This window comes from Equus przewalskii, chromosome 1 (assembly GCF_037783145.1).
Source record: "Equus przewalskii isolate Varuska chromosome 1, EquPr2, whole genome shotgun sequence".
NCBI lineage: Eukaryota > Metazoa > Chordata > Mammalia > Perissodactyla > Equidae > Equus > Equus przewalskii.
In genome coordinates, this window is record NC_091831.1 from 147,111,697 (window position 1) to 147,134,169 (window position 22,473).

General features: G+C 54.1%; 1 protein-coding gene across 1 annotated transcript in view; it reads left to right on the plus strand.

Moving 5' to 3' along the window:
• Positions 1 to 21,706, plus strand: part of PLA2G4E (phospholipase A2 group IVE) — a 34,766-nt gene extending 13,060 nt beyond the window's left edge. Inside the window, exons 5-20 of the mRNA XM_008518610.2 lie at positions 1,117 to 1,157; positions 2,680 to 2,722; positions 3,587 to 3,650; positions 4,540 to 4,700; positions 4,801 to 4,890; positions 5,292 to 5,329; positions 7,116 to 7,251; positions 8,544 to 8,680; positions 11,030 to 11,252; positions 13,616 to 13,730; positions 14,270 to 14,407; positions 15,854 to 15,961; positions 16,531 to 16,734; positions 17,579 to 17,745; positions 18,966 to 19,149; positions 19,607 to 21,706. Coding sequence (XP_008516832.1) covers positions 1,117 to 1,157; positions 2,680 to 2,722; positions 3,587 to 3,650; positions 4,540 to 4,700; positions 4,801 to 4,890; positions 5,292 to 5,329; positions 7,116 to 7,251; positions 8,544 to 8,680; positions 11,030 to 11,252; positions 13,616 to 13,730; positions 14,270 to 14,407; positions 15,854 to 15,961; positions 16,531 to 16,734; positions 17,579 to 17,745; positions 18,966 to 19,149; positions 19,607 to 19,827 — 2,070 coding nt within the window. The 3' untranslated portion in view covers positions 19,828 to 21,706. The remainder of the gene's footprint in view (positions 1 to 1,116; positions 1,158 to 2,679; positions 2,723 to 3,586; positions 3,651 to 4,539; positions 4,701 to 4,800; positions 4,891 to 5,291; positions 5,330 to 7,115; positions 7,252 to 8,543; positions 8,681 to 11,029; positions 11,253 to 13,615; positions 13,731 to 14,269; positions 14,408 to 15,853; positions 15,962 to 16,530; positions 16,735 to 17,578; positions 17,746 to 18,965; positions 19,150 to 19,606) is intronic.
• Positions 21,707 to 22,473: the final 767 nt, after the last annotated feature.

Genomic DNA, 22,473 nt, shown 5'->3' on the forward strand with positions numbered 1-22,473 from the left:
GTTCTGTTTCCTCATCTATACAATGGTGATAATAATACCTACCACACAGGTGGTTGTGAGGGTTAAATGGGAGAACACAGTTAAGGTGCCCTGCACTGCTCACATACAAAATGGAGATATAATATATGCTGGTTCGTTCTCTTCCCTCAGAGTCCTGCTGCTGGGATGGCCCCAGGGGACAGAGGACAGATGAGGGTAAAGAAGGGCAAATCTGTAAGTCAGAGAAAGTCAGAGCTGGAAAGGACCAGGACGTTATAGATTCAATCATTCAACAAATACCTGAATGCCTACTAGGGGCCAGGCACTCTTCCAGGCACCAGAGACATGTCAGGGGACGAGAATCCCTGTCCTCGCCTGGCTTACATTCCTGTAGGGAAATGAAGGTCCAGCAAGGTCACAACTTCCTGAGGTTGCACAGCAAGAGCTGTGAAGGAGTAGATGAGGGCAGGGGACCCTAGGCTTCGGAGTTGAGCTTGCTGGGGGCAAGGTCTCAGCTCTCCCTTGCCCGAGGCACTGAGCCCCCTGGCAAGGCAGGAGAGCAGTGGGAAGCCTGGGGTAGAGGATGAAAGGGAAATGTTCTGGGGCAGAGGGACTTACATGTTGGGGCCGGGGGTCAACTCCATACCCTGACCTTCCCCTGGGTTGTCAGTGATGTTCCTGATATCAAAGCCTTGGGGACAGAGAGAGGCAGAGGGGACATCAAGAGTGGGGAACAGCTGGGGCCGGCCCGGTGGTGCAGCGGTTAAGTGCACACATTCCGCTTCCGCGGCCCGGGGTTCACCGGTTGGGATCCCGGGTGCGGACATGGCACCGCTTGGCAAAAAGCCATGCTGTGGTAGGTGTCCCACATATACAGTAGAGGAAGATGGGCACAGATGTTAGCTCAGGGCCAGTCTTCCTCAGCAAAAAGAGGAGGATTAGTGGCAGATGTTAGCTCAGGGCTAATCTTCCTCAAAAAAAAAAAAAAACGGAGAAAAGAATGGGGAGCAGCTTCCCCTACTCCACGACAGCTGGACAGCTACATGAGAAGGACAGGGGCAGGTGCACAGGGGCTCCTGGAACAGCAGAGGGTCCTGGTCACACAGCTACAGCAGCCTTCCTTTCTCCCCCTGCCAGGGCATGGAGGAGCTAGAGGTGGAGTTCCTGCTGGAGAAAAGGTGAGTAGGCCTGCCGCCCTCCCGCCCCCCAGGGCCCCACCAAGGTCCTGACCCCCAAGTAGCTTCTGGGCACAGGCATCTCAGAGCCTGGCCCACCTTTTTGCTGTCCTTCCATCTTCCAGGCTCACCCCTGGCCTCCTCACTGTGCCTCAGAATCACTTGGGAGCTTCTAAATACTATAGGTGCCTGGGCCCCACCCCTGCTCATCCTGTTCCACTGATGTCAGTGTTGTTTTAAAGATCTAGTACTGTGGCCAGATCATCTCCTCAGCTCCCCTGCATTTCTGAGAGTGGCCTCTGGGAAGAATTCCTGTCACCGTGGTGATGGGGGCTTGTTGAGGCCAGGCTCAAAAAGATGTCAGGACCAAGGGGTCTCCTCCTTGACCCAGAACTGTTAGAACAAACTACTCCAAACTCTGGCCTGGAGCCACCACTGGAGAGAAGTCGGGGTCAGGCTCAGGCCCAACAAGTGGGGTTATTCCTCATCATTTTCAATTAGGAAGATGACCCGGGGTCCTAGATGTATGACTATGCTGGGGGCTCAAGTGGAACCAGGTCAAAGAGATGGAGGGAAGAGAGGACAGGGAGAGAAGGAAGGAAGGGAAGGGGCGGGGAGGGAAGGAAGCAGGGCCTCCCCTCTTCTTATCCCTGGCACAACTGAGCCCCTGGACTTATGATCAGCCCAGGGACAGGGGGAGGACAACAGCCGGGAGCTAGAACACGAAGGCTTGTCAAATTCCACTGGGGGGTCCTCTGCCAGGGACTCTGTGCCTCCTTTCCCATCAACAGCTGATGGACGAACTAAAGTCAACTTTATTAGTTTCACGTTGAAGAAAATCCAGGCTCTCTCCGCCAGTTCTTGGTTTGACAGGACTTTTAGGGGGGAAAAATCCATTGGCTGAATTAGAAAGTGGCTTGCAAAATGAAATAGGTCAAAATTGGTAATAAGAGTAGATCTGGAGCCACAGTCATCTTAGGCTTGGCTTCGGCGAGGGAGGCTGTGGACGACCCTGGGCTAATTGTGACCTTTCCGGCTTTATAACACAGGACATTTCATATCTACCAGGGCCCTCTCTGGCCGGGTCAGAACTGTTTGTCAAACGCATAAATTAAACAAGGCACAGAAGGGAGAAGGGGTCAGCTTTGCAACCAGAACTGTTTACGCCTGTTCTAGGTGGGGGCTCCAGCCTTTTCTTGCAACCTGTTTATCCTCACAACTCCATGCAGTTGCTTCTGGTTGGACATAAAGAACAGCTATCCTTTAAGGGGGGAAAAAAAAAGGAACTCTTCTACTCCTTCTAACCTAGAAATCTATTTTTTTTTTCCTGAACATTCTATTTAAAATGTATGCCAGTTTTCTCCTTGACTATCTACAGATCTAAGGTTTCTTAAGCCAATATTTTTCAGAAGGACGAAGAAGGCTCTGTATCTCATTATTGGTCCTGTGTAGGCTCTTTGTCACCTTTGTGAGAAATCAGTCCAGAATGACATGACTGACCAGGAGTTCTCCTTTTGTTTTTCAGTCCTGATCCACCTGAGACCCTCATCACCAATGGCGTGCTGGTGGTAATTGTCCTCCTGGGTTCCTATAGCTCCAGGGGCCACATATGGCTGCTGCTCTCAGGGGAACAGGACTGTGGGAGAGAACAGTTGTCCTGGAGCCGGCCAGGAGTCAGACTGATGGAAGCCAATATCAAGGGGACGCAGGCAGTCAGGGGTGGGAGAGGCAGCCGCTGGGCTCCTGCTCCTGGGAGGAAGGACCTGGGACATCCGGTCGCCCTGTCCCAGCGTCCCGTATCCCAGAGCAACCACCCATCGTCTTGGGAACTTCCCCCATAGAAGCACCCACAGGAGGCAGCCTCCTCTCAGCATCAGTCTCCCTCCCATTCTCCCTGAGTCCAGTCTTTCTGAGCACAAGTTCAGTGTTAAAGATTTTCATCATTCAGCTGTCGTTGCAGCCATTTCCGTTAGATGCATCAAAAGCCTCAGGATTCAGGGAGATCTCCCCCCGAAAGCCAGTCTTTGGGAGTTTGTGGTAAAGGAATTTGACCCGCCTCTGCTTCTTTAGAAGGCTGTTTCATTGGAAGTTCTCACTTCCAAAGCCCAGAGAGGAATGTTCCTTCTTTTGGTTTTGGACCAAACCACTCCAGTTTCATCCCTGACCTGTAGCTGAGAACACGACCCCTAGTAAATGGTGACCACACATCCTAGATTTTTCAGGACAGCTTCATTTTCAAATACTCCATCTCTGAATGAGATGATAGGCCTTGACCGGGTTCAGAAAATACGGTCAGCGTAGCCGGCATTCCCTGGGGTCGGCCCAATCAGACCAGCACTGAATTTATCCTCTGGTCCTTCATCTCCTCCCTTTGCCTGGGAGAGCGAAGGGGCGGCTTGTGCTCAGAATGACCCTCCCTTGCTTTGCTTTAGTCTCGACAGGTCTCCTGCCTGGAGGTGCATGCAGAATCCAGGAGGCGGAGAAAGTGTGGCAAACGTGAGCCTGGGCTGCCTCTGCCTGTGGGGAGGGCCGTGCTGCTCCCCAGCCCATCGGCACCAGAGTTGGCCCTTCCAGGCTGCCCTGGGCTCCATAGGGAACCAAATCCTGACCCAGACTCCTTGGGATCACCTCACCCTCAAGGGTCGTGGACCCTGTTGTCCCCCCTGCCCTATAAGGGGCATGCTCTTCCAGGCACCTACAGGGCCCTCAGAGCTTCCTGGGCCTGACGAGCACAGCACTGCCCACTTTACCCACACTGGTCTGCGCCACACCCCTGCTAGACCAGGGGTTCCTGGGTCTAGTGCAGTGGTCAACACCCAGGGCCCCTCTAACTGTGCCCCGTCTCCTGGGCAGATTACAATTCATTGAGTCCTAGCATTTTATAGCTGGCAGAGACCTAAGAGATCCACAGATACGAGACTCTTCGAGCTCATAGCTCCACTGGATCCCACCCATACAAGGCCTCCAGCCCTGTCCCAAGAGGAGAGCAGCACAGCCCCATGCACACGGGGGAGGGAGAGAGGAAGAGGCCTCTACGCTCAAACTGGCGGTTTAGTGAGGACCTCCCTTCAGTGCAGTGGGAGGCTGACTCTGGGGCACCTCCTGGGCAAGCAGAACCGAGGAGGACTAGTCCAGGGGACTCAGCATCTCGGAGGGCTTTCTGGGGACTTCATTTGTCAGCATCACATGCAAGTCTTGTTAAAATGCAGATTCCTGGGCCCTACACTGCCCTACAGAATGAGACTCTAGGGCGTTTTAACCAGTGCCCCAGGTGGTTCTAAACCCTGACCTGGGCGCCTCCAGCTAGACTTTTTACTGAGTCCCATTGGGGGTGGAGAAATGAGAGGGTTCCCAGGGGTCTCAGCCCTCTTGTCCTCTCTTCCAGAGAAGGACCTCCTGGTGACAGTGACGGAGTCCTTTGAGCACACCCAGCGCATCTTGCGCTGCCCGGAGCCCTGCTGCCCAAACCCTGCCTGCTTCCACTACCCCAAGTACTTCCAGTCCCAGATTCACGTGGAGGGGCCCAAGAGTCCATGGAGCTGTGGGGTACAAGGCGGTGGCGGGGGGGTGCGGCACAGGGGACTGGAGCAGGCGGGGCTGCAGGAGGAGCCCCTCCCCCCATCACAGAACCCGCCCATCCTTCCAGCTTTGCTGCTGCTGTGCGCACAAGAAAACCGGCCCCATCTGCCAGCCCCTCGACTGCCTCCCCGACGGCCAGACGGTGACCCTGCCTGTGGTGAGGGCCTGGGGCTGGGCAGGGGCCCCTGAGCAGCTTAGCCTGGAGCTCCTGTGGCAGAAAGATAGGGAAAGCCTGGGGGGCCCATAGGGGACAGTGACTCAGGGCTGTCTCTCAGGCAGGCTAGAGGAGTTGTGTGGAGTAGGGGACTGCCGAGCTGCAGTGTGGAGCCAGAGAGCACGTAGAAGCTGAGGTGAGGATGGTGGGGAGGGTCACGTCCAGAAGAGGAAGTAGGGATAGAGCATGTGTGTGCGTGCATGTGTGTGCGTGCACGCGCACATACACATGTGTGCTGAGTCCAGTCAGGGAGTGGGCAGTGTGGTGAGCCTCCAATTCTTTGGTTGGGACCACTTGGCTCCGAATGGTCATCCCTGACAAGCTTTTCATCTTCTGCTTCCCAGGGCGAGAACTGTGAACTACACATGAAGTCTACACCCTGGTAAAGTACCTGCTTTTCTGTTTCTTTTTTTCTTTGGTCACTTGTGCTTTTGGTGTGATATTTAAGAAACCATTACCTAGTCCAAGGTCATGAAGGTGACCCCATGTTTTCGTCTAAGCATTTTATCCTTTTAGCTCTCACATTTAGGTCTATGATTGATTTCAAGCTAATTAGGATATACATTTCTTTTGCATGTGGATATCCAGTTGTCCCAGCATCATTTGTTGAAATGACTAGTCTTTCCCCTTTGGATTGCCTTAGCACCCTTGTCAAAAATCAAGTCACCATAATTTCCATTTACAATTTGATTCACTCTTTGTCCTTGGACAAGTTATTTAACCTAAGTCTCAGTTTTTCTCATCTGTACATTGGAGCGATACCAAGAACACAGTCTGTCACTGAGTCGCTTTGAGGATTCGGTGAGACAACACATGTGAAGTACTCGATGATCTGTCTGACAAGTGGGATGTTCAGTGAATATCAACTAATGTTATTACTGTTGTTGTTTTACTATTCATTCCTTGTTGAGCCCAAGGAAAGAGCTATTTCCTTGCAGCTGTGTCTGCATACCTGTGTTGGACATGGAGGAAACACGAGGGGAGAGCTCCCAGGCTCTGCCTTCAAAGAGATGTGGCCGGGGCCGGCCGGGTGGTGCAGCGGTTAAGTGTGCACGTTCCACTTCGGTGGCCCATGGTTCTCCAGTTCAGATCCCGGGGGCGGACATGGCACCGCTTGGCAAGCCATGCTGTGGCAGGCATCCCACATATAAAGTAGAGGAAGATGGGCACAGATGTTAGCTCAGGGCCAGTCTTCCTTAGCACAAAGAGGAGGATTGGTGGCAGATGTTAGCTCAGGGCTAATCTTCCTCAAAAACAAAACAAAACAAAACAAAGAAATGTGACCTTGTTAGTGACTCAGGTCACTAAGACTCAGGTCAGAAATTGTCAAGGTCCGTTCGCCTGGAGTCACTAGGGGGCTGGGCCTCAGAGGATGCAAGGGATGTGGGAAGGCAGAGGGAGGAAGCTTCTGGTGAAGGCAAGGGCTGCATGAAGGCTCAGAACCAGGACTGCTTCTGGAAGTAGTGGGAGGTGAGGTCGGCCAGATCAGATAGGCTCTAGGATGCCAGGCCAGGAGCCTAGGCTTGTTAAGGGCAGGGATGTGATAAAAAGAGGGCAAGCACTGGGCATGCTGCAGCAGCTCCAGCCCCACCTACCTGCAGACCTGTAGGGTTGATGGGGTGAGGGCAGGGAGGGGAAGGGTTTATTGTCAACTGCACAGATACACAGGACAATCATTACTCCGGAAGCAGGAAGAGCTCACCAAGGAACGTGAGCCGCAGGAATGGGCCCTTGTTATTCCAGCTCAGAAGAGCCTGACTATAAAGCCTTGTCCAGAGGGATTGGCCAAAAGGATCTCAGGGCCCCTTGTCACCCATGTCTGGCCTCCGGCTATAGAAGGTGCCTGGGGGAAACCTTTCTGGACTTTCCAGATCTTGCTGAGGAGGTGGGCTTGAAAGAGTCCCCAGTTTTGTCAAGTGCCTGCTTACAGTGCCCCACTAGGCTTGGGGGGCTTTATATTTGTAATCTCACTGAGCACTGAAGACCGCGCTGGGAGCTGAGCACGATTAGCTCCATTTTACAGATGAGAAAGGAGAGGCCCAACGTCACAGAGGTGGTACCCGGCAGAACCAGGCTTCAAGCCTACATCCAACTCACCCTAAAGCCGTGTCTTCTCCGTGGAGGCGGAGTCTCCAGGCCCGCTCAGGCAAGGTCCTCTGTCCCCATAGCCCCCAGACACTGGACGTGCGGCTGGGCTTCAGCCTGTGCTCGGCAGAGCTGGAGTTCCTCCAGAAGCGGAGGCTGGTGGTGGCTGAGGCGCTGAAGCAGGTGTTGCAGCTGGAGGAGGACCTGCAGGAGGACGAGGTGGGTATGCAGAGGACCTGCCAGCCTGCGCTCGGTGCCCGCCCTGAGCCGAGCTTGTCCTTCCAACACGGCTGTGCCAGCTGCTCCTAAGCCCTTCCCTGCCCCAGGGCGGCCTCGGTGCTGCCCTCCCTGGGTGCCTGTACTGCTGAGGTTCCAGGTGCCCAGGTGAGGGCTGTGCTGGATGTGACTCAGCTGTGTGTTCACAAGGTGGGGAGAGCAGAGGAGAGAGAGAAAGGAAGGCGCCCCAGCTGCCCGTGCCCGTGCACTAACAGATCCTGAGGCTGCCAATGGAGTCTTACTGATGTGGGGACAAAGTGACCTCCTCTCCCCAGCCGGGAAAACATTTGAAGCTCCCCCACCCCATACCTCCACCCCAAAAGCCCTTGGCCCTTCATTCTTCAGTTCCTCCTTCACCCAAATATGCCCACATACACCCACTCACCACCCCGAAAGAATAGCAGTTGGAAGCTGGAGAGGAGCAGCTTCCACCCACAGGGCAGAAACGGTGCCTCTGTTAGAGCCCTCTCTCACCATCCTGATGTGGACTGAGGCCCACGCTCCTCTGGGCAGCAGGTCAGCCCTCTGAGATCCCGCCTTCTGAGGCCGACCGTAGGCAGGGACGGAGACCTCATGCCTGAGGAGGGCTGTGATGGGGCTTCGGTGAAAGAAGGAGCTTACAGTCTCCGCTCCAATGACAACTGTTAGAGGGAGTCATGGCAAAGAGCCCCTCTTGCTGTCCCACCTTTAGGCATCTTAAACCTGTGTAAACCCAGAGGTGACAACTCTGCTCCTTCCCACATCAGAAATTCATTTACTCCTGCTCTTACACGTATGGAGCACACCGAGCACACACCATGTGCCAAGCCCGGGCCTGGTGCCCTAACGTCAGCCCTCTGCAGAAGATGTCAATTTGCAACCATCAGGGAATCTCACACTGGCTGGGTTCTTGAGCCAGCCACCCAGCCCCCTGGAGCCCAGTTTCATCATCCTAACTGAGGGCTAGATTAACAGTGCTAAGAACTCGTCCAGCGGTGACTTTTTGATTTCCAATCCTGTGTAAGGCTTCAGAGCCGTTTACTGACCCCAACCACTGGGTTTGGAGCTAAGGTCTAACTCCTGACCTACCGAGCGAAACGCCCCTCTGTGAACGGGGGTTTTCAGCTCACTCAGCACCCCAGTCTCTGCTGTCTATAGCCAACTCTCCCTCCTCCACTGTTCTAAGCTCCTGTCTATCACTCGAAGTCTTCTCCTACCTGGCATTGCCCCACTTGTCTGCCTCTGTGTGCCCCCAGGTACCACTGATAGCCATCATGGCCACCGGGGGTGGAACAAGATCCATGACGGCCATGTACGGCCACCTGCTGGGGCTGCAGAAGCTGAACATCCTGAACTGTGCCAGCTACATCACTGGCTTGTCAGGGGCCACCTGGTAAGGAGCCAGGGGTCACTGTCTGGTGAAGCCCGGAGCAAGCAGAAAACGCGCTGGCCTGGGGTTTCCAGTGAAGTTCCCCCCACCCCAAGTTAGAGTGACTCCTTAAGCCTGGGCACCTCTACCACTTACAGCTGCGTGACTTGGGCACGCAGCTTGACTTCTCTGAGTCTCAGTGTCTGTATCTGTGAAGTGGGGATAACAATAGCATGGACCTCATGGGGTTGTTGTGAGAAGCTCTCCCAGTACTGCGTACACGGGAGACACTATACACATCACATGTGTTGGGCGTTATTGACGTTACTATCTCCAAGGGGCTGTGGTAGGGACCCAGGAGTGTGGTGGCCAACCATGAGTGAACCACTGGTGCCACCGGCCCCGTCCTGCTGGGGAGATGCAGCCGCCCTCTCCCAGACTGTGCCAAGTCCCCTAGGGTGAGTGGAACTGGCCCAGCTGATCACCTGCCCACATGCCTGCCCAGCACACATCCCTGCCCACTCCCTCTGCCATGTGGGCTCCCACCACCTCACTGTCTGCCATGAACAAGGAGAGTAAGCACGTGGCTCCTCCCCAAGGTGAGGCCAGTGTGAGGTCGGCTTCTCCACGGGAGCCTCAGTGCCTAGGGCTCACAAGGCTTGTAGGAACCCACAAAAATGTTTTAACTTCTTTTAAGATCAGAAGAAAAAAATGAACGTCTAGGTTGAAGAAAATGTTTAATAAATAATATTACTATATTTGTCTTTATACAAGTCATAAAACATAATAAGGGGCCCACAAAGTTAGAATGCAGCCCTGGTCCAGGGTGGCTGGGGCCCTGTGACCACCCAAGGCCTCTCAGCCAGGACTGTGTCTTATTTTGTAGAGGACTGGTGGGCCTCTGAGCCCTCGAGGTCCCAAGCTGTGCCCCTCATCCTGGAGGAGCTCTGGGTAACGTTCATTTGAGCAGGTGGCTGTGAACTCGCTCTAGGAAAGCCAAGGGCTCCTGGTGCATCCTGGGCCCCAGGCTTCAGCCCAGGTGGGATGGGAGGAAAGCTGACAGTTATCGGGGTGCCTCTGCACCAAGCACGGGGGTGACTGCTTCCAATGGATCATCTCATTTCTTCTTCACAAGAAAGCTGTGAGGGAGATGTTGTCATTGTGCTCATTTGACAGCTGGAGAAACAAAGGGATTTGCTCAGAGTCATTCAGCTAATAAGTGGTAGAGCTGGGATTTGAACCCAGGCTATCTGAGTCCAGGGCCCAAGTTCTTAACCTCCACATCAAATTGTTGCTCATGGGTAGTAGGTTAAGGAGATAAGTCTGCCTCCATCAGGGTGGAGGGGCATCTGCATCCTCCCGGCCAGGCAGGAACCGGGAAGGAACTCACGCTGGCCTGGGGGAGGCGGGATGGGGGAGAGGCTCCTGGCCTGGCAAATCACTGGGAGGGATTCTTTTAAAATCAATCATTTGTAAAGCTTTTTAAAAGTGTAAAAGTAACAGAGTGAACCCTATGGAGAGCAGGGTGCTTTCTGTTGAAGAAATCTCCTGCCCAACCCCCACCTTCCCAGACCAGACTCGAGTCCTGTGAAGGAAGAGGCCGCTGTTCGGACACCCGTGCAGCTGCAGACAAGGTCCACTGTTGGGGAGGGGTTCCTGGGGCCGTCCTGACATGGACTGAGAAAAGCTGGGTCCAGCCAAGAAGAGGCAGACAGAGGCAAAGACCCTGGGCTGGGGGATCTCCATCTTTGTTTTACTCCTCCGCACTGCCCACATATAAGTTAAGAAGCAGAAGGGGAAATCAATCTTTAGCCGGCATCATAACTATGGGAATTAATGTGGGAGAGTGGAAAGAGTCCAAGATTTGGAACCAGCCAAGCCTGGGTTCAAATGTGGGCCCCACCACTTACTTTGTGCCAAGTACTGTTCTAACACCTTATATACATTAACTCATGTAATCTTCACAATAACTCTGTGAGGTTGGTACAAGGATCATCATCCTACCCATTCCACAGATGGGGAAACTGAGGTGTACAGCACTTAAGTAAATTTCCCAAGATCACGCAGCTAATGAGTGGCAGAGTCTGGTTTTGAAGCCAGGAAGATCTGGGTCCTGAATCCTCTCTCTTAAGCAACATGCTATCCCTGGCACACAGCAGGGGTCAAGAAACTGTAGCAGGTGTGACTGCAAGCAATGATGTTCACCCTCCCCAACCAGGCCTCCGCCTCATCCTCTTTCCTCCAGGCTCCTCTCCTGGCACCCGGCAGGTTAGGGTTTCCCACGACCTGCCTATCTTCTATTCTGCCAGGGTTCAGGGTTGATGGGACCAGGGCCGGCTCAGCTCTGTCAGCCATGCCTGTATCTCTTTCCAGGACCATGGCTACCTTGTACCGTGACCCAGACTGGTCCTCCAAAAACCTGGAGCCTGCCATCTTTGAGGCACGGAGGCACGTGGTCAAGGACAAGTTGCCTGCACTGTTCCCAGACCAGCTCTCCAAATTCCAGGAGGAGCTCCGGCAGCGCAGCCAGGAAGGGTACAAGGTCACCTTTACAGACTTCTGGGGCTTGCTGATCGAGGCCTGTCTGGGGGACGAGGTAGGCGCTCAGCTTCTCCTGGGCCCCATCCTGCCCTGGCTGATGTCCAGCTCTTTCCTCATGGGGGGAGGGGTGTCTGGACTTACATCGCAGGCGCATCCTTGCGCTTTAAGAAGCACGAGGCACCCGAATGCATGATGGAGGAAGACAGTGGGATTATCTTCCCACATCCCTTTAGAGTATGACTGAGACCCTCATGTTGGGAGTGGCTTAGGTACAACCCTGCAAAGAGGCCGTATGTTCTCTGAGAGCCCTATCAAGACACCCAGGAGAGAAAATGGAAGGAGCTGGAGAAGGCTGGAGAGCCATCAGACTGTGGTGCAAGTCTGACCCCAAGTGGAAGAGAGAGGGAAGAAAGGCTCATGGAAGCATGCTAGACTATTGTGTAGTCTGCAAGGTTCGGCAAGGCCCTTGGAGATTCCTCTAGCCAAGATGGCCATCAGAGGAGTCTGGCTTCTCCCCCAGAATGGGCCTCCCTCAGTATCCCTGACACGTTCCGTCACGGGCTGGGAGCTGCCCAATGGGAAGTGTGGCCTCAGCTCAAACTCAGTCAAGGATTTCAGAGCTCAGCAGCTGGGGCCCTTGGTCAGTCACTCTCCCTGTGGTTGAAGTTCTGCAGGGCTTCTTTTCATGGCCACCACACAGAGGATGGGCCCAGTGAGGTTCCTTCCTGTATTGAGATCCAGTGAGCCAAGCAATATGTGCCCAAGAAGAGACCCAGCCTCTGCTGGAACCCAGCTGCCGTGAGAGCCATGTGGGACGTCGAGGAGCACTGGGATCCCCACTGCCTGCTATGGTCCTGGACATCAAGGGGAGCTCAGCTAACGCCTGGACCCTTCTGGCTACACAGGCCCCAGGGAGGAGCTGACTTTGGCTGTTGCTTGGCCCCAAAGCAGAACTTCCTACCTAACTTGTACCCAGGCGTATGGCTGTCTTCTCCACTCCCAAAGGTGTCTGAGGAGTTCTGAATTCAAATCAGAACTTGCCAGAAGGAGGAGGGACAGCAAATTATTTTCTAGTAGGTCCCCTCTTCCAGAAAACGCCGACAATTTGAACAACCAAAGATGACCCGAACCTCCTCTTCAACATTCGTTCATTCCCTCATTTGTTCTTTCAACAAAATAAGTACCTCCTGCATGCCAGGAACTATTCTAGGCAATGGGGATTCAGACTTGAGGTACTCACAGCTCTTGATGGATCCCACCCCACCCTCCCCCGGTTGATAAGCCCCCAGCCAATCTGTCCTTGTGATGAAGCAGGGCAAGCTGAGGCTGAGGCAGGTGGCTTTTGGATTCAGGCGGGGCGGGGTTTAAACTCTAGCCCAGCTCCGTGCTGTTCCTTCAATGGGAGTCACATCAATACGTGGCAGTTCATATTTCTAACAGTAGTTTGTGCCCCATGTGATGAGGGGAAAAGCACCAAGATGTTGCCTGAGTGTTGCTGGGGTTTGGGGGGTGGGGGGAGGGGCACCAAGGTTCCTGGGAAAACAAGACTAGGTTTGACGTTAGGGAGCCTCTGCTCTTCCCCTCTGGCCACAGCAGGAACATTTCCCTTACACCCCCTTGACATGAGTGTGGACTGGGCTCTTTCCTGAGTGGGCAACTTCCCCTACTTCCAGGGTAGTCAGCTCTGTGGTGCCCATATCTCTGGGCCCAGTTATGACAGATGCCCTGTTTGCCTTTCAAGGGAGACCCAAGAGTCGTTTGGCCCACACACATGTTTGCCATCCCACACAGGTTCTGTGGCCTTCACACACTTGGGCGGGCTCCAGCCTGGGCCTCTAAGACCTCAGTTGGCCTTGTCTACACTGGCCAGATCACTTTGCGAGGTGGCCTGTGGCCCCAGGTTGACCTGCAGGGCCCCACTCGGATTATTATGAACAGTGCTCTAGCGATGGAGAGGGACCTTGGCTGCCATATGGTGCCAAGTTTCCAAGTCTTTTGTTTAAAAAAAAAAAAAAGCTTTCTTTTCCCCAAACAAACAAATTTTATGAGGGAGCCCAACATGCAAAGCTGATAAGAAAAATGGAGCCGCTCCAGTTGAGGTTGAGGGGGGTGGAAGATGATGGGGATGAAGAGGCGCGGTGTTGCCTCTTCCACCTCTACCTTTTCATTCCTTGGTGCCCAAGACACCAGGAAAACCCTGGGACTTTGAGGGACGGTCCCAAACTGCAGATCCAGTCCCAGCCCTGTGCACGTGTCTGGGGTGGTGAACAGCCCAAGGAGAGTGAACATTCTAAGGGTACATTTTAAGAGCAAGTGTGACTGATCGGCTCGGGAGCCAGGAAATGGGCTGCTGGAGGTCCGCACTGTCCCCAGGCTGCTCGTCTGCTTCTTCCCCTTAACTATTTCGTCTCCCCACAGAGAAATGAATGCAAACTGTCAGACCAGCGTGCTGCTTTGTGCCAGGGCCAGAACCCCCTGCCCATCTACCTCACCATCAATGTCAAGGATGATGTAAGCAACCAGGATTTCAGAGGTAACACTGGTGGCTAGCAGTTTGCGAGGGGGTCCCTTCTCAGCAGGCAAAGGCACCCAGCACACACCCCCACCACACCTTTGCCAACCTCCACATCGAAAGACTGTAGTGACAGCTGAAGAAATCAACTTTGCTACCCTCTACAGCCCTGCTGCCTGGGTGGGGTGGACGGGCAGTGGTTTCATGGCTTGCCGGGGCAGGCGTTTGATGGGACACGGGTAACAAAGTTGGGAAGAGAACAGGTACTAGATATTTCTTAGCTGCCCAGAGGGAGGGACTCTAGAGACCTGCCCTGCTTCGGAGTCAGTCTTGGTCCCCGTTTATCCGGTTTTGAGGAGCAAATGAACCGCGCAGGTTGCAAAGCTGAATCTTGCCCGGCCAGCAGAAGCCGTCCGCGGGCGCCCCCATGCACCCTGCGGGGGAACTGCGGCCTTGCTGTCGCAGGCTTGCCAAGGCTGGGGAGCCAGGGCCGTGGTGAGCGGAGAGGGCGGGGCTGTCCCGGCCTGAGACTGACAAGCTGCCCGCTGCTTCGTGTGTAGAGTGGTGCGAGTTCTCCCCCTACGAGGTGGGCCTGCAGAAATACGGGGCCTTCATCCCCACCGAGCTCTTTGGCTCCGAGTTCTTCATGGGACGGCTGATGAAGAGGATCCCAGAGTCGCGGATGTGCTACATGCTAGGTGACTTGGCCAGGGGAGGCCCCTGGGCACCCGCCCCATGCTGGGCAGGCCCCACCTTTAAATTAAAAGAATGACCGGGAGACAGGCTCTGTTCCCCCAGGATCTTGTCCCATGTGCTGGGGCTGGTCTGGGGTACCCCTTGAGCATGTGACCCTCCTGGCGTTTGCCAGCATCCCCTCATCCCAGGAGAGGCTCCCGAATCTACCCTGAGATTGGTCTCCCAGACTGTCCTGATCTCCCTGTGACCCTTTGTGCCCAGAAGGACCTGACAGGGGCCCCCAAGTCACTGGGGAAGAGAGGGGTCTTTCCCAACGTTCTGGTCTCCAGTGGTCTCCCTGGGGTCTGTTCAGAATTAGACTGGGAGTGGCAAGCTGGGATGGAAGCTTCAGAAACACCCACCTCCTCCCCCTTTGGCTCCAAGCGGCAGTGTGGCTGCTTCCAGGGGCCCATGGAGCCGCTGGGATCCAAGAGACTGGAGGGGAGCACAGGGTCAAGGCAAAGTCTCTGGGGAAGCCTGGCCCAGCTCACTTGCAACGCTCCCTGGTCCTCCAGAAGCTGGGTGCACTGAGGGCAGGGGCCTGGCTGTGACGGCCACTCCTACAGCTCTTCCCTTCAGAGTCTGAACTACACTCGTCAAAGAGCAACCTCATAAAACAGACCCATGTCTAGAGCCTCCACAACAGTTATGCCCTTATTTAACTTAGTTGTCTACACCCCCTCCCTTCCATCTATCCTAATCTAACCCATCCTAGAAGGTCCTACTCAAGCCCCATCTCTTCCTTGAAGCTGCCCAGAAGCCCCCAGCCCATCATGGCCTCTCCTTCCTCTGAACACCTGTGCTTTTGGGCATGTGGCTCAGAGACACTTGGGCTTGAACTCTGGCTCCTCATTTATTAGCTGTGTGAAGTTGGCCAAATTACCTAACCTCTCTGAGCCTCGGTTTTCTCATCTGCAAATTGGGCCTAAGAGTAAAACCAACCTTATAAAGGATCCAAATGGGTCAATGTATGTGAAAGATTTCATATGAGTATTATTAACGTGTTGCATTTTAAAATCATAACAATGACAGATAGCATTGCATCTATCAAGTGCTCACCACGTGCCAGCCACTGTCCTAAACTCATGTATTAACTGGTACAAGGGGTGGCGTCTGGACTTGAACCGGAAGCCTGCACTTGGCAGCATTAAGTCCCTGCATAAGGCTGTGCCTTTTATGCCTTCACACCCTCTCCCAGCTCTGAGAGGAGGTCAGAGAAGAGCTGAGGGCTGGAGATCATCAGTCTCCTGTGTCGAGCTGCCCTGTGGGGAGAGGGAAAACACAGTCTGTCCCACCCCCTGAGCAGCCTGACTTGGAGGGGGCATCAAGGCCAAGGCAGAACCAGTCAGTAATTGGGTGGGGCTGGGGGCTCTTGGGCAGAGCTGCTCACGTCTGGCTCTGCTCCCTAGGTTTGTGGAGCAGCATCTTCTCCCTGAACCTGCTTGATGCCTGGAATCTGTCCCACACCTCGGAGGAGTTTTTCTACAGGTGGACAAGGGAGAGAGTGCACGACATCGGTGGGTGACCCACTGGCTTCCCTTCTTGGTTGGGTGATGGGGGTGGATCGCAAACTGAGGACCAGCCACACATTCCAACATGGTCTCTGTGGCCCACAGAGATGGGAAGGCAGTTAGGGCTGGAAGGTCTTCCCTGCCTGGAGGGGAGGGTAATTCAGGTGGAGACACCTATGCCTACGCCCGGGCACAAGCTCAGGGGTCGGCTCTGGGCTGTCAGGAGGAGTGGATCCACTGTGCCGTAGGCTCGGCAGAGCTTCATGGTACCCAGGAGAGCTGATGGGGGTAGGGATCTATGAGGCCCAGTTAAAGGTCACTCTTCTAGACTCTATCCCCTCTGGAACCCCTCCTTACCTGTCGCCATCCCCGATCCACTACCCTGCCCCTGTTGCATCACTCACTTGGGTCCTCCTGGCTCCAATGCTGGGGCCTTGAGAACTAGGCAAGGAAGGTGTGAACTGCACTTGCAGAAGCTGACGCTTGGGTGCCTGGAAAGCATGGGATGCTTCACCTGTGCAATCTGGGTACCCCAGCTTTTGTGACCTGCCGTCCATCCTCCCTCTCCCCTGCAGAAGACGAGCCACTCCTGCCTGAAATCCCCAAATGTGATGAAAACATCCTGGACACCACGGTGGTGATCCCAGGGTCGTGGCTGTCCAACACATTCCGCAGCATCCTCACCCATCGGCCCTTCGTGTCTGAGTTCCACAACTTCCTGCGGGGGCTGCAGCTGCACACCGACTACCTCCAGAACACAGAGTTCTCCAGGTGGAAAGGTAACCCTGCCTGGCTGCTCCCTGAAGCTCACCTCTGTTTGGAGGAAGAAGCGGATGTCAAGGTTGTCATGGAGAAAGAATGTGACAGCTCCTCTGACCATGTTCATTGGGTCGAGTGGCAGACTCCCCCCAGAGTGTATTCCACATTTGTTGAGGCATTGAGCAGCGAGTGGAGTGGAGTGTGTATTTAATTAATTGAATCTCTACAAGTCTATGCAGAATGTACAGCAATCCCAGCAGGTAGAAGTTGGGGCCCTGATGGGGAGATGGGGTCCCCAACTTTCTTCAGTTGTGCTCTGGGGGCACCTTTTAATGTGAATGGTGCCCCTGGAGTTGGGCAGGGATGGCCTGGCTCAAGAACCCCCAAATGGTAAGTGGCAGAGGTGGGTCTTAAAGGTGGTCCTGCAGCTTCAACCCAGTGCCTCCTCCCCCCCACTAAGGCTCTAAGTTTGACCAAGTTGAGGTACTTTATTTGGCCATGGCCTGCAAAAGGCTGCTTGAACCCAGCCTAAAAATCATCATCCTCACCAGCTGGGGCAGAAAGGGCAGTGGACTCCGGGCGCGGGGTGGTCTTACACCCCTGCCACCCCACAAGCTCTGTGGCTGAGTCAATGGGTTTTCTGTGCATGCTCCATGAGAGACTTGCTAAAACCCCAAGATAATGCTGTTCTTCATGAGCCCACCCAGAGGGTGGCCCGGTGTCCTGGCTGGAATGGGAGGGCTGAAGGCCCAGGCTGCGGGGAAGGAGCTCCGGGCAGGGCACTCCATGCCCACCAGGTGGTTCTGACCATCGCTGAGAGCAGGGCAGTGGGGCGTGAGGGTAACCGGAAGCCTTGGCTTTCAGACACCGTGCTGGACGGTTTCCCAAACCAGCTGACGGCGTCTGTGAACCACCTGTGCCTGCTGGACACCGCGTTCTTCGTCAACTCCAGCTACCCGCCCCTCCTCCGGCCTGAGAGAAAAGTCGACCTCATCATCCATCTCAACTACTGTGCCGGATCCCAGACAAAGGTGAGTGAGGCGAAGAAAGGCTGTCCCTGAGCAGAGCCCTGAGCCTCTTCTGAGAGGCCACGGAATGAGCACCTCGAAGCTGGAAAACAAGAGAGCATGAGCTCCCCACGGGCTCCAGGACTTAGCGTCAGAGAAACTCCAGCCGCCCTGCCTGATGTGTGGTTAACGTCCAAACCTTGAGGGGCAGCCAGCTGGCCTTCATGTGCGACGGGGCCCGGGGTTTACGTAGACTCATTGAGTTAATTCCAATTTTATTCTTGCATCTGAGCATTTGCCGTATTTGGCAGTTCTTCAGCTGCAAAAAAAAAAAGTTTTAAAAAGTAACCTTAAGGGAGCCCAGACAATTCTAAAGTTTTATACCACTTCAAGAGCTTGTAATGTCCTATTTTCAAAATAATCACACTGTCCCCCCGCCCCCTGAGGAATATGACTCTCCATGTAATTACACTAAAAACCAGGACCAGAGATTTTCATTTATTTGTATTTATTTACTTTTGAAAAGTTCTGGAGTTTTAAGGGAAAGAAAATTGCTTTTTGGTCAACTTTAGTATAGTCCTGTCCTGGAGCAGGCAAAGGGGAGTGTAGACCGTTAAAGATGACCTAGTGATAATGACCTGTTTGTAAATGAGTGACAGCGTGCTTTCTTGCATTTGATCTCACTTGATCCTTATGCCGGCTCTTTGAGGCAGACAGTGCAACTGCTATTATTCCCATGTGATAGGTGAGGAAACTGAGACACAGAGAGAGTAAGTGGCTTGCTTAAGATCACACAGCTAGCGAGTGTGAAACGGGGTAGAACTGAGGGGTTATGACACTCGGAGTCCACTGCTCTTTCTGTTGCATCATATTTATAAAGATGCCTTTTCAGAGTCCTTTCCAGCTCTTTGTCAGTTCCAAAGCCCATGCATGTCCCACAGGAGCCTGGCCAGCCATAGCCATCACCTTCTCAGGCTGCCACCACATCCACCCAGGTCTGTGTCTGAGTGAAGCATCATTGAAAGGGCTTCTGTCTACTTTCCTTGGGGAAGGAGGCTGCAGTTGGACACACACCAACCTATTGCCTCAGGCCCTTTGTCCTGACCCAGCTTTGTCCTAAAAATAGCACCCATAGGCAGAGCAGTGGGAGCCCTGAGTGGTTAGCTGGGGAAATCAGGAAGCTGCGCTTCTTATCCACCCCTACCCCTCCGAATCCTCAAACCCATCCTCCTGTGCTATCCCAGCCCATGAAGCAGACCTGTGAGTACTGCACCGTGCAGAACATCCCCTTCCCCAAGTATGAGCTGCAGGAGGAGGAGGAGAAGCTCAAGGAGTGCTACCTTATGGAGAACCTGCAGGAACCTGATGTCCCCGTCGTGATTTTCTTCCCTCTCATCAACGACACCTTCCAGAAGTACAAGGCCCCAGGTAAGCCATCTCCGGGCTCCGTTCCCACCACCCGCTGGCCTTGGACTGAGTGCTCCCGTCCTTAGACGTGTATCGTCGTCTTATAGCACTAATGGGGGAGCCTGGCTCCGCTCCAGTCTGGGCCAACCTTGGCTTTGGCGAGAAAGAAAGGATTCCCACGCCCCCAGGTGCTGGCAACATCCAACTCTACCCTTTCAGTCCACATTTCCTGACCTCCAGCTATGCACATGGGGCTGTGTTGGTGTCAGGGCAGTCCTGAGATGGGCAAGCTGCGTGCCAGCCCTGAGGAGCTTGGAGGATGTGTGCACCTGTGCAGGTGTGAGTGTGCATGTGTGTGCACGTTTTCATGCAGGTGTGTGTGCCCATGTGGGCAGGGGCAGGCCCCGGGGAAAGATACACAAACAAGTCATTGCAACCTCACATGACAAGGGTCTATAGTGAGTCCTGCTGCCCCCAGGTGTGGAGCGAAACCCCGAGGAGCTGGAGCAGGGCCAGGTCGACATTTATGGCCCCAAAACTCCCTACGCCACCAAGGAGCTGACGTACACAGAGGCCGCCTTCGACAAGCTGGTGAAGCTCTCCGAGTACAACATCCTGAATAACAAGGACAGGCTCCTTCAGGCCTTGCGGCTGGCAGTGGAGAAGAAGAGACGCCTGAAGAGCCAGTGTCCCTCCTAAGTCCCCGGGAGCCTCCCCATCCTGTGTCTGCTTCCACCATCAGAGGCACGAGCCCTTCAGGGCTGACGGACTGCACAGCAGGCTCCGCTTTCTGGCAAGGGGTGCAGGCTGGCTGGCCCGGGCTTTCTATCAAAATCTAAAAATTGAAAAGAGTTGAGAGAGACAGGGAGAGAGAAAGAGATAAAGGAAAATAACAAGAAGATATATTGGGGTTTTAAACCCACTGGAATTTTTTAAACCTTTCCCTGGAGAGAAGGGGGTTCCATAGCTGCAGGCTTGCACACATGCTGAAAGTGGAGAATGAAAGCCTGGCCTGAGGGAGAGGCGGGTTCCCCAGAAACCTCAGACCCAGAACTGGAGCTCAGGGCCCTCCCCTCTGTGCTCCTCTCAGCCCCCTCGCTCGGAGGCTCGGGGAACGCACAAGAAGACCTGAGGAGCACTCAGGGTCCCCTGGAAAAATGCTTTAAATTTAAGGCAATTATATTCCTGTGATTTTTATAGGCAATTATATTTTGTGGTTTTTATTTTTATGAGTCAGGGTGTTAATAAGAAGTGTGATGCTAGAAGATCTAGATGGAGCATTAGAGATGTCCCCATCTCTTCAACAGCAAAGCCAAACAGGTGACAGCCTTCAGCGACCCCTCTTGAGCCATTCAGAGCCCAGGACTGGTGATCCTGTGGTCCCGCCTGAGGTTCTCCTCTGGCGAAATGCCAGGCAAAGCCCGAGTCTGCAGCTCAGGTTCACCAGGCCTGGGATGCAGCTCACGGATGTCTGGGCAGGTAAAGGAGTCAGGCATCAGGTGGGTGATGCTGCCCAGGGCCGCCCACTCCAAGAGGCCGACGCTCCTCACCAACCTGCTCCAGGAGCACATCTCAGTTCTCATACGACCCTCCTCTCTGGTTTCCATATGGGATTATTTGTTTCTAAATGGGATTCCTCTTATTTATCATGTAAACACCACAGCCAGCACATCCCAACTCTTGGAGTCACCCTGAGAAAATGAAACTAGGAAGGATCGACCCAGAAAGCACTAGGTTAGCTCTGAGAAAGAGGCTCATCCTTAAAGATGGCTTCCAGATGAATCGCTGGGAAAGCCCTGGGACACAGAGGAGCCTAATCAAAGCGTCCAGCCCTCCCATCGGTCTGGGAACTTAACCACAGAGCTGTGTAACCTGAGACATTGAGATGCCCAGGCTGATGGAAGGTGTGATCAGAAAGGCATGTGGTCCACATGAAGCCCAACAAACCTGGAAGACATGGCCCTCTTTCTGGGCCATGATGCTCCCTATGCGGTCCAGTGGTTGTTAGGAGACGAGTGATGACAGGTACCAAAGTTTAGAAAAATTGACCTCCAATTTATGTCCTCACCACTCAAAGTGTGGTGGGAAACTGGTTAGAAATGCAGAGCCTCAGGCCCCGCCCCAGCCATACCCAATTAGAGAATCAAAATCTCCATCTTAAGGAGATTCCCGCCTCCTCGCCACTGACCCCCCCAGGTGATGCCTATGCATATTACAGTTTGAGAGGTGTGGATTTCTGCCTCCCCCTCCCATAAGCTTGGAAAGTACGAATCTATCAACTCCCCTGAGGCGCCTATAACCTGGGCTTCTGGACCTGCAAAACTGGTCCCCACCCAGATAATGCTAACCTGGGATGCTACCCCTCCCCGCCACCGGAGCATCCAGCTGCCTCCACTTTGACATCTTTTCTTTCCATCTGCAACAAACAGGCTCTCCTTAAATTATCAGAGTGAGCCACGGCAAGACCTGTTTGTTGTAAGGTGAAGGCAGCCTTGCCTTGGGCTCATCAAAGTATGTAAGATGAGGTTTATAAAGTCATTGTATTTCTGAACACAGAATAAATGGCCATGTGGGTAAATGCTGTTGACTCAGCTGCTTTCGTTATCTGATGCTGCAAAACATGCATAACGCCTGCCTGCATCCCTCCTGGCTTCCCATAGGCCACTGCCAGAGGTGTGAGAAGGCCATTTCCATCCCATCCCTCCTCTCCTCCCCGGCTCCCTTTCCTCTTGGGGGGGCCCCACCTTCCTGTGGTGGGGGGCTCCTCTGTTCTTATGAAGCCATGTCAGCAGCCCATGGAGCCCGGATCTTGCTGACCCAGGCCGTTGGAAGCTCAGATGGTTTGCAGGAAGCCTTGATGGAGAGGAAGGAAGGGCAGCCAGCGGCAGCTGAGCGCCTCCTTGTACACAGCCGGCAGTAGGCGGCCTCTGCTTTCCAGGAACTTACATTGGGGTTGGAGAGAAGAACATGAAAAGATCTTTAGACGGACTTGAGAAGTTAGTGACAGCTTCTCAAACAATGCTGGTGATGTCACAGAGCAGGAGAGGAGCAAGGACCATAGCAGGTACAAGGACAAAGCATCATGAGCTCTGAGAAGGGCAAGGGTACAGCGTGCTGCAGAGGTCAGGGAGGCCCCCTCCTCAGGTTCCCTGCTCTCTGCCTGTAATGTGATTACACAGAAAAATTAAATGAAATTCCTCTCCCCTCAGTGGCCCTCCCTCCTTGCCTCCCCTTTCCTTCCCCAGAGGGCAGCCAGCACACCAGGGGCCACACAGCCCAGTCACCCCGTCCTGCAGTAGGTGTTTCCCCACACTTCTCTCCAAGGTCACCGGTGGCCTCCTAATT